General features: G+C 42.0%; 1 protein-coding gene across 1 annotated transcript in view; it reads right to left on the bottom strand.

Annotated features, from left to right (window-relative positions):
* Window positions 1-6,426: 6,426 nt before the first annotated feature.
* LOC138945828 (gonadotropin-releasing hormone receptor-like) overlaps window positions 6,427-16,594 on the bottom strand; it is a 168,713-nt gene continuing 158,545 nt past the window's right edge. The window contains exon 7 of the mRNA XM_070317371.1: window positions 6,427-8,272. Coding sequence (XP_070173472.1) covers window positions 7,885-8,272 — 388 coding nt within the window. The 3' untranslated portion in view covers window positions 6,427-7,884. The remainder of the gene's footprint in view (window positions 8,273-16,594) is intronic.

Below are 16,594 nucleotides of genomic sequence, written 5' to 3'. Positions count from 1 at the left end.
GCTCGATCGGGAACGATCCAATTTCAGGATTACATTTTTGTTTTAAAAAGAAAAAGTTTTGATGTTGGGGCTGTTTCAGCCGCTTTTCAGTGTGAACTGTGTGTGAAGGTGAATAAAAACAGGGGTAATACAGCCTGTTTGAATTATGGATTCCCAGACGAGGCTTCTGTGTCATAAGGTCTTACACGGGGAAGGGGTTGTGGATGGGAGTTTGGGGGATGGAGAGATTTAAAAGACTGTGACCCGCTCCAACGAAAGGATAACAAAGTCGCTGAGGCCGAACAGAGATAACAGCAATAAACCTGAGCCATCGCGACAAATTTGGATTTTGAGATTTTTGCATTTCTGCACTCTACCAAATGTGTTATATCTATTCTGTTAATATCAATTTCAGATTCGCTTTGCAAATAATTATAATAAAAATGAGGTTTTATTGCACTGCAGACGCAAAATAAGCACCCTTTTATCCCCACATTACTGTTTCTTTCTTCGCTTTTTGTACTTAAAACAAAATTCATTTTCATTTTTTGTGATGCATGTTGAAAAAAAGTTTACATCATCATTAGTCACTTTTAAGCTTTTGAAGTTAAACCAAAAACCCTGTTGCAAGGGATATTTTGCAAATTTACTCCTGTTACCTTCACGCCTGCTTTTCTCAAAATTGCCGCTTGAGTTTGAGCAAACTTTAAATCACATTAATGCTAAACAATAGACACTTGTAGTAAAGACCATCTGAAAGCTGGTTATCTTCACTTTCAAGGGAGTGGGTCACATATTCTCTCTCTCTCTCTCTCTCTCTCTCGGCTGCTCGCGAGATTTCGCCGAGCGGGCAGGTCGGAGTTTTGGAGCTGCGCTTCAATTTAACCAAACGTCGCCAATAACTCTTCAAAATGACAGTCGTTGGCTTGCCAACTGCTGCAGAAACAACCCTCCAAGCCCTGCTCCACAACCACCAAGTCACATCGTGGAAAATCGCCGGCAATGGAAGCAACTTGACTTTTGTTGTCAGATTTTCACCGGCGACCAATGATGGCGACCAAGCTACACGCTACGTTCACAGTGTCACCCAGGAGAACACGGTCCAAAGTTTTCGCAGAAAACCACCGAGCCAGATGAGAAGAGACAAGAAGAGAGCCGAGGAAAGAAAAGCAAGACGAGAAGAAGAAGCTAAGGCAAGTGAACCTTTTAATGGGCCGCTTCTCATTGAAACCACCCCCGAAAAACTACTGTGTCATTCCCACACCACAGAAGTACACACACCTGACACAGACATCAACACGGTGATCGCTGCAAATTCACGTGCAAACCGTAGTGACTCCAATGTGTTGGCAAGTGGTGACCCATTTTGTGGTTATTCGGCAAACTTGCACGCAGAAGAGCACGGTTTTAAAACACAGTCTAAGTCAGCTGAACATATGACAACAGAAAGCGTGCCTGGAGAAAAATGTTTTGACCCAGCAGAGGATGATCCTTTAGACACGGTTAAAAAGTACACTGGGACAATCATGGACAGGCCGTTGCAACGTCGTCTGCGGGACAGGCGCAGGAACAACACACTTCACAGAATTGTGACAAATGACAACTCCGAAGAACCTCTGTATATTTTCGAGACGGACGATTTAGTGCTTGTGTCTAACCCACAGAGTGCTGTGTGCAGCGACGGAGTAACATTCTGGTTCATCAAGCAGGGTTCCAAGAACATGATTCCAGAAGAACTGGGCTACATGCAGCAGCTCGCCTCGTGGAGACCAGTGGAAAGATGGAAGATACACCAGCACCATCTACAGCAAATCCAAGCAAGACAGAAGATACTCATTGACCTGATCCGGTTCTACCTCGGTTAACACACGTTTCGCGATCGAACCTGAAATCGTGTGCCAGTATTGTGAAAGACAATGGGCATTGAACGGACATTTTAGCCTCGTTCAGAGCGCGACACACCTGACATGTTGATATGTCAGTTGGAACGGACACTCACATTCGTGTAATTTCTGTAACTGTGTGCACTTTCGCTTTCGGTTTCGATATTTGAGTGTTCGAATACCCTTCCCCAAAGACATCCCCACTTGCAATGGGCATATTGCCTAGCAATTAAACCATTCTGATTCTGATTCTGATTCTCTCTCTCTCTCTCTCTCTCTCTCTCTCTCTCTTTCTCACACTATCATACCCCCTGTTTTTATTCACCTTCACACGCCGATCACATTGAAATGTGCCTCAAACCTTTATCCTTGTAAAATAAAGTTCGTTCGTTCGTTCGTTCGCTAGTCTTTCTCTCTCTCTCTCTCACTCTCTCTCTTTTTCTCTCTCTCTCTCTCGTTCTGAGTGTGTTTCCGAGAATGTCTGTCTTTTGGGTTGTCTTTCTGTGTTGTGTGTGTGTGTGTGTGTGTGTGTGTGTGTGTGTGTGTGTGTGTGTGTGTGTGTGTGTGTGTGTGTGTTTATGTGTATTTGTGTGTGTTTGAGAGACAGAGAGAAAAACGGAAAGAACAGACAGAGATAAAAAACTTCTTTTTTTTTAAAGCGAGGTGACAGACACACAGACGGACAAACAGCCCAGTAGATTCAGCAACACGCACAGTATGATAGTGTGAAAGTGCGTTTGTTCTGTGCCAGGGCTCCCCAAACTGCGCGTCCCTGCGCACTAGAAGCCGAAAACACGTACATGAAATGCATGGAGGGGGCCCGATGCACTTACCTTTAAAAAGAGCGGGTCTTTGGACACACTAAATGTCCTTTATCGTGCGTACTGTAGATACTATTTTCAGACTGCGATCGTCAGCGATTGCGTACCTTAGGTACGGTTTTTCGACAATAATCTCGTGCAAGCTCCAATGTCAATTTCACGCGCGAATGAAATCGGAAAGGAGGTTGAAAGCAATACAAAAGTAGCTGTGCCCGGGAAAGGTTATGTACCAAAAAGCACTAGTTGCTCGGGCAAAACCATAACGGGCGACTTCAGCGGTGAACGAACACAGAAACACAGATCCGTCGAAGCAATAGACGAAAAAGACACTTCACAGTACGCTAATGTGTGACCTTTCGGCTTTTGCACCCTTGGAACCCTCTAAACTTCGGCAGTGGGTGTCCATGGACACTCTACGAATTAAAAGTTGGGGTCCCGGGACTCTCTATGAGAGGCGTCCAGTGTGTGTGTGTGTGTGTGTGTGTGTGTGTGTGTGTGTGTGTGTGTGTGTGTGAGTGTTTGTGTGTGCGTGCGTGCGTGCGTGCGTGTATGTATGTGCGTCTTTTTTTGTTTGTTTGCTTGTTTGCTTAACGCCCAGCCGACCACGAAGGGCCATATCAGGGCGGTGGTGCTTTGACATGTAACGTGTGCCACACACAAGACAGAAGTCGCAGCACAGGCTTCATGTCTCACCCAGTCACAGTATTCTGACACCGGACCAACCAGTCCTTACACTAACCCCATAATGCCAGACGCCAGGCGGGTATGTGCGTGCGTGCGTGTGTGTTTGTGTGTGTGTTAATTAGAGATAGAGTGTAGAAAGACAATCACAGATAGAAAGGGACACACAGAGACAGAGGAAAACAATTGTGAGACATTAGAAGAGAAAGGAGAGATATAAAAGAAAAATCAGGAATATTAAATTAAAAGAGCGCCTATGTGATTGTCAAAGTAGCCTACATTACAAATATCGTATGTCATTTTGGATTCTGTTAAATTGTCACAACAAAATCTAGCACTGAATACAAAGAGAGTTGGAATTCTGATTCAGTGTGAAGCACCTGCTGTTCTATGACTTCATCTTCAATGAGTCTGAATCACATTCACCGTTCTCAGTTTCCTGGCTGAAATTGAGCTTCAACCTCTCCTATAACACAGAAGTACTTGTTCTCATGTCTATTTGCTTTGAAACAGCTTCTACCGGGGTTGTTTTTGATTGTTAGCATGCGCGAGTGCTTAACGAGGGCTTAATGTGTGCATATACTCATGACAACCTGTTGTGACGTCATACGCATGACGTTTTTCAAAACTACAGAGTGCTTTCTGGCTGTTGAAAGTCTGACCAATTAAACATAATATCTTTTGTCATCAGTTAAAGCTTACAAAAGGCTCAATCCCAAGGCATTTTGAGGGAACTTGTGTTTTACACGTCACGTGTTTTAGGGGGGTAGGGTGACGTATAAAGGTAACGTCAAAAAAACACGCCTTCAGTGTACAAACCAAGACATGTCAGTAAAAGCCAGGTTATTTCTCCAAATGTGAATACAGTTTTTGGGCACTTTCAACGGTTAATTTCGGCCTCAGACAAGTCGACGCTAAGAGTAATAGAAGAAAAGTAGACGTAAACTAGGAAAAATGTAATCCAGGGCCGGACTACCGGGGGGGTTATGGGGGTTGCGCAACCCCCCCCCCCCCCCCCCCTAGCCTAAACATGTACCTCACTTATTTAAAACATTTTTTATTATTGTTTATTTTATGCCGTTTCATGCAAGGAGCGACCATTTTGCTATCTCAGAATATGACCTACCCATCAGCTTCAGGGGGCTTCGCCCCCTGACCCCCACTGGCAACCTCCCCCCTCCTCTTAGCCTAGTCCGGCCCTGTAATCCAATTTCAGAAAGAACACTATCATGTGAGCTTGTGACCGAGCGACAGTTACGGTACACATGTACTTTCGCGCATTCGTGAACTTGTGAACTCGTGGTACCTCTGTGCTATCGAGGATTTAAACCTGTACTATCGGGGATCCATTAAGGTTTCCGAGACTGTGTTTTGTCTGTATTGAAATGGTCTGGCGGAAGAGCCGATCCTTTAATTTGCATAGGTAAAATGATTGCTTTTCGGTACCCGACACCCCTCTGAGTTGAATTTGTTTTAACCTTGTGACGTAGGCACGCGGGATGTTGTGGGTTGGGGCATTCACTTTTCGCTGGTGCTTCGAACAGAACAGACGTTTCCAGTGAGCCGTCTCGTGGCAGGTTTGCTACGAGCAGAAAGGGAACAGTAATGTGACTTTTTTGAGACGGGTATGTTATTCATATGCTATTCTTTTTATATAATGGGTAAAACAGCGTTAAAGTATGCGGGTTGTGACTTGCTTTGGGAGGATTTATTTGAATGTTCAAGTAGATTGTTTTGTAAGTTGAATGTTCGGGAAAACTTTTGTTTATTGAATGTTTTAGAAAACCGTTTGAGTGTTTGAGAGAACTGTATAGTAGGTATTTTATTTGGAAGGAATGATGTGTTTTGCTGTTAAAGGATTTAGTTTGTGGTGGTTCAAATTGTTGAGTTGTTTATGTATGCTTATGACGTGCATTTCTGTGATTTACAGAATGGCGGAATGTGCGACGGGGTTTCGTTAGATGGGTTCAGTTAGATTTTAGTTAGGTTCAGTAGACAGGGTTCAGTTAGGTTCAGTTAGATTTCAGTTAGGTTCAGGAGACGAGGTTTTAATTAGGTTTTGTTAGATTTTTTTTTTTTTTGGGGGGGGGGATTGTTTTTAGGTTGTTTTTTTTAGACTTCGTTTGTTTAGATTAGAGTTTCATCGGGTCTTTTAATTTTTTTAGACTATAGTTCTAGAGTGAGGATCTGGAGTATAGTTCTAGAGTATAGTTCTGGAGTATAGTTCTGGAGTGAGGATCTAGAGTTTTAGTTTTGAAGTATAGTTCTAGAGTGAGGATTTAGAGTTTTGGTTTGTTTTAGTTTTAGAGAGTAGAACACATTGGAAGTTTTGTATTGAAGGTAAACCCCTGTTTTCCCACACATTTCCCCTCACCATCATATGGAAATAAAAGAACCTGGTAATTTAACCTGTGTCAGTTTGTTTTGATTGTTTGAGTTTGGAGAGAAAGGGGCATTTGGCCCCGCGATCAGGGTAAGTTACATTTGGCACTCGGTTACAATCATTATAACAAATTACTTGTTAAAACCTAAGGTAATTATGTTAGCTTCAGTTCTGGCACTCTTGTTGCTAGCATGCACTCGGATTGTTTGTTTTATTAATGAAATAATACAAGTAGGCAGAAACCGAATTTCAACCTGTGTGTTGTATCAGTAAAACTGAAATTTGAAAAATCGCCACGTTAGACTCGAGTTTAATTTGACATTTTCTACTTTAAAAATGATTGTTCTCAGTAATTTGACACATCTTATTCTGTGCATATTTTTGTCGGGATAGACTGTTAAATAAGGCTGATAATTGCAGTGCTATTTACAAACATTTAAAATAGCATGACTTTTACGAAGCTTTGCTTTGAAGAGGAACGTCGCTTGTTCTTATTTCAAGGCTTGCTATGCTCTCAGATGCCAGGAGATTGATTCTGCATAACTCTCACTTACTTTTGATGTACAGTCAAGTAGTCACTCCTGAGAGCACTTACGTCCCTTTGTTTCTAAATAAACACCCACGATTGTTGAAAACATAACCTTCTCACACTTGTGTAAAGGAAATTTGTTTTGACACTTTTATTTTGAACTTCCCTTTTTTTCTACCTCAGTAGTTCCGTCACAAACTTGATATGATAGGTTTGTCTTCTTCCATATGCACTCAAAGCTGATGCAGTTTCGTACTTAGTTCTCTATGAGACCTACACAAAAACGACCCAGTGTGCGTTATTTTGTACACACGCAGCAGTGCAATACTTTCAATGTAGGACGTTAGTTAGTCACATTGAGTGACATATACCTCAGCATAAGTAGATCACTGGTGAACACGTTAGCACACTGTTGTTTTGTGTGTGCACGGAGATGCAATGTAGCACAAGCACGCACACCCCTCCACTCGTATTCATAGTCACCTCCTTCCATGCACCTGGGCCTGAACTGCACTTCTGGTTGGACATGTGTCAACGCACAGGAGAAGCACGTGCAGCAACGTCACAATGTTTAACATACACGGCGTCCGTCGTCAGTCGTCAACATACATGGACAAAGGAAAACTGTTGTGCCTTTCCCGCTCATGACGCGTTTATGAGTGAAGCGTATGCACCATTGGCTGGACAAGCTCACACAAGAATCAAGTATGCGCTTCACAGATCCACGATACTCACTGTGGTGCGTACATGTACGTGTTTACCTGTGTGTACTAATGCGCCAGTTTGTTTGTTTGTTTGCTTAACGCCCAGCCGACCACGAAGGGCCATATCAGGGCGGTGCTGCTTTGACATATAACGTGCGCCACACACAAGACAGAAGTCGCAGCACAGGCTTCATGTCTCACCCAGTCAAATTATTCTGACACCGGACCAACCAGTCCCATCACTAACCCCATAATGCCAGACGCCAGGCGGAGCAGCCACTTGATTGCCAATTTTAAAGTCTTAGGTATGACCCGGCCGGGGTTCGAACCCACGACCTCCCTATCACGGGGCGGACGCCTTACCACAAGGCCAACCGTGCCGGTAAATAATGCGCCAGTCTCCCCTCATCCTCAATACAAAGTTATCAAGATTACTGTCGCGCTTCCCAGCTCAAGAGTTGCGTATGGATGACGAGTTTGCATCTCTGGTTGGGCATTCGAGCACGTACAGAACCATCTCGCGCGTGGGAAGCACGAAGAAACGTCTGCACAGTGACGACGATTGTCGTCGTCAATAGATGACACAAGCAGCACTGTCGCGCTTCCTCAGGAAGTGTTCATGTGTGGATTGTATAAATCTCTGCTTCTTGTTGAACGGCAATTACCCCGCTGTATACATCCTTGCTCGGGATATGTTTAGACAAGCATACGTGCAAAGCATATGCACATTTCACTGCATCCACGATTGTCTTCATCGTCGTCAATACGAATAGAACATGGAACACAGTCGCGTCTACCAGCTCAGGAAGAGTTCATGAGTGAAACGTATGCGTATTTTTGCCTGGGCAAACACACACACCAGATGCACATTCGAAATTCATCACATCCACGAAGATCGTCGTCGTCAATATGAATGAAAAAAGGAGCACTGTCGCGCCTCTCCGCTCAGGAAGTGTTTATGAGTGAAGCGAATACACCTCTGCTTCCTGTTAGATGACAAGGTTCCTGCGGTGTTCAGTCCGCTTTCCTGCGTCACCGGCGAGTCCATCAGCAGCTGCTGTTGATGACGTCGTTCATGCAGGCAGGCGTCACAGCGACACAGATGCAGGAGGCGACCACGTGACCCGGAAGAGCCAGCGGAACCGGAAGCCGAGCCTGAACCGGAAGCCGAGCCTCTGGCGTTAGCACGTGTGTCGGGCTGGCCTCGGGCGATTAAGGGGTGTGCGCTTGCTCGCAACCCGCACCCCATTTGTTTTAGCGAGGAGGCGGGCCACTCGTCTCTTCTCCAAGACCTAGACGGGGTGGACAGAAGATAAGAGAACACGTATGAGACATGAGGCTATTATGGTAACGAAAGAGTACTCGCTGAATAACTAAATTATTGTTAGCAAGGACGTCTCTCCTCCAGGACCTAGTAAGGGTGGACAGAAGAAAAAAGAACAAGTATGTGACATGAGATATTTATGATAACGTTAGAGTACTTGCTGAATAACTGTATTAAATTTAGCAAGCACGTAGGCTTGTGTCTCCTCCAGGACCTAGTTAGAGTGGACAGATGGGAAAGAACAACAAGGACAAAATAAAAGGCAAATAGCCAGGACCGAATACCTGAAACCATAGAATGACCACGTAGTGTTTTTTTGCTTCTTTAAATACAGTCTTAAAAACAAGTCACCGTAGCAAATTAGTCACATACTCACACAAAAGAGAGAGAGAGAGAGAGAGAGAGAGAGAGAGAGAGAGAGAGAGAGAGAGAGAGAGAGAGAGAGAGAGAGAGAGAGAGAGAGAGAGAGAGAGAGAGAGAGAGAGAGTATGAACCACCTTGAGAAATACAACTTGAAAATATATATTTACAACAACAACAACAACAAAATGTGGGAATAAATAGCATGTATTGAACAAACATCCGAGCCTTTTATCTTACGACAACAACAACGATTAGCAAACATCCTTCTATACAATTCCAAGAATCAGTCAACAAACGAACGAAAAGCACCCATACAACAGCATACACAGCACATATTGGTTCTAAAATGTCTTTCGAAACAGTCATTCGTACAGGCAAAAGTTGAACGAAACGGAAAGGATATGACAAAGTGAACACGAAAGCCAATAACACTAACAAAAAGTCCATCCAATCTGAATCGTTATAATATAATTCTCATTTTAATTTGGACACGAAGCAGTTTTATAGTTATGTCATCTCGGAACCTGTTTGTCACGATCTTGGTGTATTTTAAAACAAATCTGTTTGATATTTATTTACTTGATTATTGTGTTTGTGAGGAAATAATATCAATTATCTGAGATTAGTCACAAGTCTTCGGTCAGCGAAAACACCTGAACGGTGGCATGTTTTGCAATTGGGTGGAAGTATCCGCTTACAATGTCCTTAACCATATGTGAAATGACCAATAAGAAATAATAGGCAATAAAAACAGAGTATCCCCATCCTCTCTCTCTTCTTTCTTTCGTTCTCTCTCTCTCTCTCTCTCTCTCTCTCTCTCTCTTTCTCTCTCTCTCTCTCTCTCTCTCTCTCTTTCTCTCTCTCTTTATCTCTCTCCCCGTCTCTCTCTTCGCTAACTCGTCATGAATTCATACAGTATGTAAACTATATGTAGACCATTTCATAGCATGCTGCAAACACCCACTCCTTTTTGTTAACATCGAGTGTTAACTTTGTGCTTGAGTCACCGTTTCCCATTGACTGACGCTGTCTAATCCTGATAGAAAACTAATTCTTATGTGGAATATGAATGACATCTATTTTTCTTGTACATACAGCTAACCTTTTAGTTTATGGATGATTTGGTTCTCAAATTTAAAATTTCATCAGTTCTAAATGACAGTTTTTCAGGGTAGGGGCTTGATGTAACAAAAACATGTTTACTTGCATATCTTTGTCTTATATTGTTTTGTCTTCTCTCCATCTATCCCTCTCTCCCCTACTCGCCAATCTGTATCCCTGACGAAAAGGGCCTGACGTCATCTCAAAGAATGTAAAAAGAAGTCCCTGGGAGCCCGAAGCAGATTTGCGAAGATTTTTTTCATCTGCTCACAGTATGTTATCGGGTTTCTTGGACGGCGGGACTTTTTAAAGTTTTTTGAAAGAAACTATATTTGAAATGGAAAGTCCATTTAATCGTATGAAAGATAGCCTGGGTAATCAACAATAATAACACGTGGCTGGTCAGACGGAAAAGAGGATGGGGACTGGTAAGGAGCGGAAAAGAAAGGATCCGCGGCCCAATACAAAACTAAAAAATAGAAGAAAAAAACACACAGACCACTGGAAACAAGAAAGGAGAAATAAATGAACTGGAAAAAACCACGAAAATAATAACCGCAAATAGAACAATATTGCATAAAAAGTAAAATAGAGATGAGAAAAGAATAAACACAAAGGACAAAAACAAAATATAGAACAAGTCGCGTAAGGCGAAAATACAATATTTAGTCAAGTAGCTGTCGAACTCACAGAATGAAACTGAACGCAACGCAACGCAGCAAGACCGTTTTCTCGTAGCATCGTCACTCCACCGCCCGTGGCAAAGGCAGTGCACGTGGAATTGACAAGAAGAGCGGGGTATTCGTTGCGCTGAGAAGGATAGCACGCTTTTCTGTACCTCTCTTTGTTTTAACTTTCTGAGCGTGTTTTTAATCCAAACATATCATATCTATATATTTTTGGAATCAGGAACCGACAAGGAATAAGATAAAAGTGTTTTTAAATTGATTTCGAAAAAAAATTTTGATAATAATTTTTATATATTTAATTTTCAGAGCTTGTTTTTAATCCGAATATAACATATTTATATGTTTTTGGAATCAGCAAATGATGGAGAATAAGATAAACGTAAATTTGGATCGTTTTATAAATTTTTATTTTTTTTTACAATTTTCAGATTTTTAATGACCAAAGTCATTAATTAATTTTTAAGCCACCAAGCTGAAATGCAATACCGAACCCCGGGCTTCGTCGAAGAGTACTTGACCAAAATTTCAACCAATTTGGTTGAAAAATGAGGGCGTGACAGTGCCGCCTCAACTTTCACGAAAAGCCGGATGTGACGTCATCAAAGACATTTATCAAAAAAATGAAAAAAACGTTCGGGGATTTCATACCCAGGAACTCTCATGTCAAATTTCATAAAGATCGGTCCAGTAGTTTAGTCTGAATCGCTCTACACACACACACACACACACACACACACACACACAGACACACACACGCACACACACACGCACATACACCACGACCCTCGTTTCGATTCCCCCTCGATGTTAAAATATTTAGTCAAAACTTGACTAAATATAAAAAAGGACAGGACAAAAATCAATACAATTTGGACGACAAAGACAGAGCTCACACACCCCTCCTTCCCACCGGGAACGTTTCTGGGAGGGAGATGTAACAAAAAACCGAAGAAGAAGAAGAAGAAGAAAACAAAGATGTGAAGGAGGAACAAAAGCAGAAACATGTAAGAGGAAGAGAAGGCAAAGCAGGTACCCCCAAATGTCGACATCCCCCCCCCCCCCCAAAAAAAAAAAGAAAAAAAAAAAAAAAAAAAAAGAGTATAATTTTATTTATAAAGGAGGAAAGATGCTGAAGAAGCAGGTTGCAAGAAACAAAAGACATGAACAAATCAAGTAAAAGTCTTGAGTAGATAGACAGAGGATGAAGTGAAGAAGAAATAGAGTCTGAATTCAGGAGAGATTAACGAACAAACAGCAACAACTGACAGGAGAATGACTGTAATCGAGAAATGAGAAATCACCGTCATACATTACAGATGAGAAATACCACAATTGTGTCTATGGATGGCAAACCCTGTTTCTCAAGACCCTATTTCTCGAGACCACCATCATTCTGTTGATCCATTTCTCTGATTAGCTTTATTACGCGCGTGTACACACAGAATCGCACACACATGTGGAATGAAAACGTCCTCCCACTCCCCCCAAAAAGGCACGCTCGGACAAATATGCCAAAGGACACACATTCACACACGCACACTCACACAGACAAAGTGATACACACCCACACACGCACACACATACACAAACACGCACGCACTCACATCCACACACACACACACCAACACCGTCGCCCACAACGTTCTCAGATCAACATGCACAGACAATTCCTGTTATTTCTGAATTCCGGAAGAAAGCTATCTTTCTTCCTGGTCAGCCAATAATTGAGGAAATAAGACACCAAAATAGAAGTGAACAGCAACACATTAATTACGCCTCCGCGTTGAGTTTTATTTGTACCTTATTGGAACCATAGATCGGGCAATTGACGTCCAATTTTAGAACCGAATGAGTTGACAGATACTTGGGCATTGCATGCTAACAACAAGGCGTCGAACTCATGACAGAAAAAAACCCTCGCGATGTTGCAATTTTTAACCGCACGACCTTTATTATTTTAGTCTGTATAGTTTGCCACCAAAAAAACCCAAAAAAACATGAACAACAAAACAGAAAATAAAATAAAACTCAGTCAAAACAGCATTGGAAAGCACGTAAAACTAGTCACCAAGAAGACAAACTGAGCTCCGTTTTCATTGTCTTTATGTCACAGAAACTTGTTTCAAAGTACGATTGAATATCCTACTCTGTTATCCTTGCTGTAGTTTTTTGTTTGTTTACTACATTATACAATAAGAACAAGAAATTCCTCCGATTGGAACTACACCCCCGTCAAAGGGAAATAACCTTCTCAGTTGGTGGCAGTGAGAATGGTTATTTCCCTTTGACCAACGGGGGTGTCCGTCTATACCAGGCCTTGTATAATTTTAATCCACCAATAACTCCCTAACCGTGTGTTTGACTGGTCCCAATTTTTGTAAGGACCGTCTCAGGAATGTATAGAACCTGTTCACCAAGTTTGGTGACGATCGGTCCGTTCATTCTTGAGATCTACTTGCGAACACAAACACATCGAGTGAAACCTATACACACCCCTATACCGGGGGTGTAATAAAGGAGTAAGGTACTTCGATCGACCAGCGCTTTGACACAAGCTTCTGTGCTTAATTGCATCAAGGAGAACATTATTGTGGGTCTGGTGGTATGGATGAGTTATATCTAATATAGGTCAAGAAAACTTCATGAAAAGGCAAACTACAATGCATAATATCACAGACATTATTTTCATCTTCTTTTACTAATTTAAACTTCTTTGGGGTTATATAGTCTCGACCAACCAGTACTAGCGTGACGAAGTCTCTCTATTTGCATGTTTAATTTAAATTGTTCAAATATTATACTCTTGAAAGATCAAAGTCAAAACTTCGCTGAGTCGTACTACCTCACTGCCATTGAAGAAGTCAAGAACAGACAACTTGCTTTGTGGTTAGCTCAATATAGTTTGATCGCAGTTCGCTGGCCGTCAACCTTCGCTCTCTTAGTATAGTCAAACGTGTCTATATGTTGTCCATCCAAGGGACTTGTCAGATATGGTCGCTATAGACATATGATCGTTATAGAAAGGTGAATTGTAGTGAGAGAAAAAAAACAACGTGCCTCGGGGATCCGTTTGGGTGGTCGTTGTTGGCAAGTGGTCGTTATTGAGAGGTGGTCGCAAGGGCAAGTTCGACTTCAGACACCCCTATCCCCCTTCCCCAACTTGAATCCCCCTCACTCTCTCTTTGACCACCCGCCCTCTAACTAACCAACACACGCTGACATGTGACACCCAGTTCCAGCCAACCAACTGTGCAATATGTATAGTAACACACAGTTCCCTTTTCTATTGCACAACCCTTGTAGACCTTTTTGACTCCTTTCATTCACGACTCCCCCTCTCGAATTATTAATGCCACTCAGCGGAATTAGCTCAGGGTGCTTCGTTCCATTTTAATGGAAACAAGTCAATTTAGCTGTCTGCGTCATTTCGCATTCTTTCAAGACGGGCCTACAGATGATCTGATCACAGACTTTTGGTCCAGCAGTTTTGGTATGAAAATGAAGAAAAGACAGAAGAAAAGAAAGGATTCACAGCTTGGTTTTATTCCGTCTGAAAACAAAGCTGTTTGTGAAGAGTCAGCAGTAACTCGAAAGGGTACCCTGCAAATACGCTCGTATTAAGACAGACATGCATATTTTCCGAATGTCTGAAATTGATACTTTCTAAAGTACAACATTCTACACCTTTATAATCACGGAGTGTACTTTTGTGTCAGGTTGTGATAGAAGAAATAACAGAAATAACACCAACTTAACTTCCAAGTGGAACAAAGTGCGGCATTCATTCGTTGACGTGATGTACTTTGGAAATGAATATATACTTTGTTGTTCAGGTGAAAGACAATACTTCTGTGGCCAGAGAATATCACATCAAATGTGCAATGGAACCTTAGCTGACGGGGATTTTGTTTCTATTAGTATTTCCGACTCGAAGTTATATATATCCCAGACAGATCCGCAGAGAAAAGCGAAAACAAACCGGAATGAAATAATATAGCGCAGATTTTTGTATCCGTAAATCAGCGTTAAAACGTCTCATCCCTCTTTTTGTCCATGTGTTTTTCCCTCTGAATTACTGGAGTGGGCGAGGGGGGGGGGGAAGGGGGGGGGGTGAAGGGTTTAGAAATAGTCAAGAGCCAAACATATTCAATTGTTGCTGTAATTTGAAATACAATACGATCTTAAAAAGATACCTTTCTTCTCGCGGAGAAGTGATTGGCCTATAACATGTCACGTGGGTTTCTTTGCCTCAGTATTTTCAAGGTAAAACAACTCTTTCACAAGCTAGAGTTATTTCCGGAACTGATCTTTTATAGGCTGCATGATCAATAGTGCAAGTATTGCATTCGGACATAGAAAGCTAGCTTCCACCCGTATTTAGTGCAGTTATCTCCCGGGGCTATATTCCTCTGTGCCCTTTGAAATCACAAGACATGGAAACGTCTTCCAGAAAGTATGTTGTGAATTGTCTTTCTTGCCTTCTTTGTCATTGCAGCTATTATCTGCAAACGTGCTCGAATGCCGTGTTGGGTCCTTGAACTTGCAAAGGATCCGTGCATGTGAAGGTGATTACGTCTTTTCCCCCCAGTAAAAGTGTACTTGTTTGCTTCTGGCTCTTCTCAAACTTGTAGAAATGTATTTCCTCAAGGATTTTATTTCGTTTTTCTTGTCATTTCAATTTTTATGGTTTACTTCCTTCTTCGAATGTGTCCTTCATCGTTAGCCCCATTTTCCTGTATTATTTATTCAAAAACCCTCAACATCTGGTTTCCTGAATTGGTACTTACTTTGAACCGACTGATAAAAATATCCGTTGTCATGAGTGGTCAAGAATCCGAGCAACTGCTCCGCGAGGTTTTATCTTTAAGCCTTAAATCAATCGCATAATTACTGTATTATTTAAGCGTATCAAAACTGCACCTGCACCTGTCTATAACGGCAACGCGTCTAAAGTTTGAATTGTTTTTGATATGTTTATCCAAGAGCGTAACATTGATGAATTCCATTCATTAATTATTTGAATCAGAACCGCACATGCATCTGACTCTACAAATTATAGCGTCCAGTGTTCGACTCGTGATTGGTATGCTAAACACACAAATAAATGTTTTCAAAACATTCTTTTGGAATTAATAGTAATCCCCATAAACGATTGAAATTCCTTTAGTTCTCAGCAGTCACACGTCACGTGACTGCTGATCCCTTCCTCTGTGTATATATATGCAGCACAAGAAGACACGTCGTGTCCGCGGAGAAGAAAACAGGTGGAACATAATACTGAGGCATGCGGTGCTAGATCAAGTTCGGAGCATCTATTATGTGTATAGGTTTACCCACACATGTTCCTTTAGAGTGTTCTTTCTTTCGTTTTAGGGCCTTGGGGACACTTCGGTTCCTTCGAATGTGCTCCGTGATTACTTGAGCAGATAACGCGATCACTTCCAGAAGTGCACCTAGTTATTGATGACCCTCCGGCGTGTGAAGTTTTGATTCTTACATGGTACGTTGTTTCTGGACAAGAAAAGTGTGATTTACAAGAACTAAGTTCTAAATAATTACCAGCTTTCCTGTTGTGTAATAGCCTTTTGTCAACCAATTAGCTGAACTTTTTTTAATATTTTTTTTTAAAGATTTCATTGAATTTACAGAAAGAGTCTGTTTGCGGGAACACGTCTTTTAAAGGCACAGTGTTTCCCGTGAAAACAGTTCTGCACAATATCGGATCGTTTACACGAGAAGGCCTGTGCCTTTAACATTGAAAATCATCGTAGATGCTCAAGAATAAGTAGACACCGGCGTCATTGGATACAAAAAAAGCTAACTTTTCTGCAACGTTTTTTTCTTGAGCGCTCGTTACAAGGCAGTCTTCGAGGTCTATATGAAAACCTTCTCAATGTAAACCAATTTGAAGCCATCTTTTTCCCTTGCTACCCTCTTCGCGCTGCTAATGGATGTCATTTTCTTCAATTTCTCAAGTCCTGTGTCCCTGAGCTACTCTATGGAGTTTGAAGAGATTCTGGCCTGCCAAACGCACATCTTGGGGAAAGTCCAGAGGCAAGGGCCAGCTTTTATCGTCTGTCGGGTCTAATCTCGAGTCTTGGGATTGGTTCCGCTTAACTGTTGCCTTTGATTGCGTG

This window comes from Littorina saxatilis, linkage group LG1, assembly GCF_037325665.1.
Source record: "Littorina saxatilis isolate snail1 linkage group LG1, US_GU_Lsax_2.0, whole genome shotgun sequence".
Lineage (NCBI taxonomy): Eukaryota > Metazoa > Mollusca > Gastropoda > Littorinimorpha > Littorinidae > Littorina > Littorina saxatilis.
The sequence above is the reverse complement of the archived record's forward strand: the minus strand, read 5'-3'. Positions and strand labels throughout refer to the sequence as shown.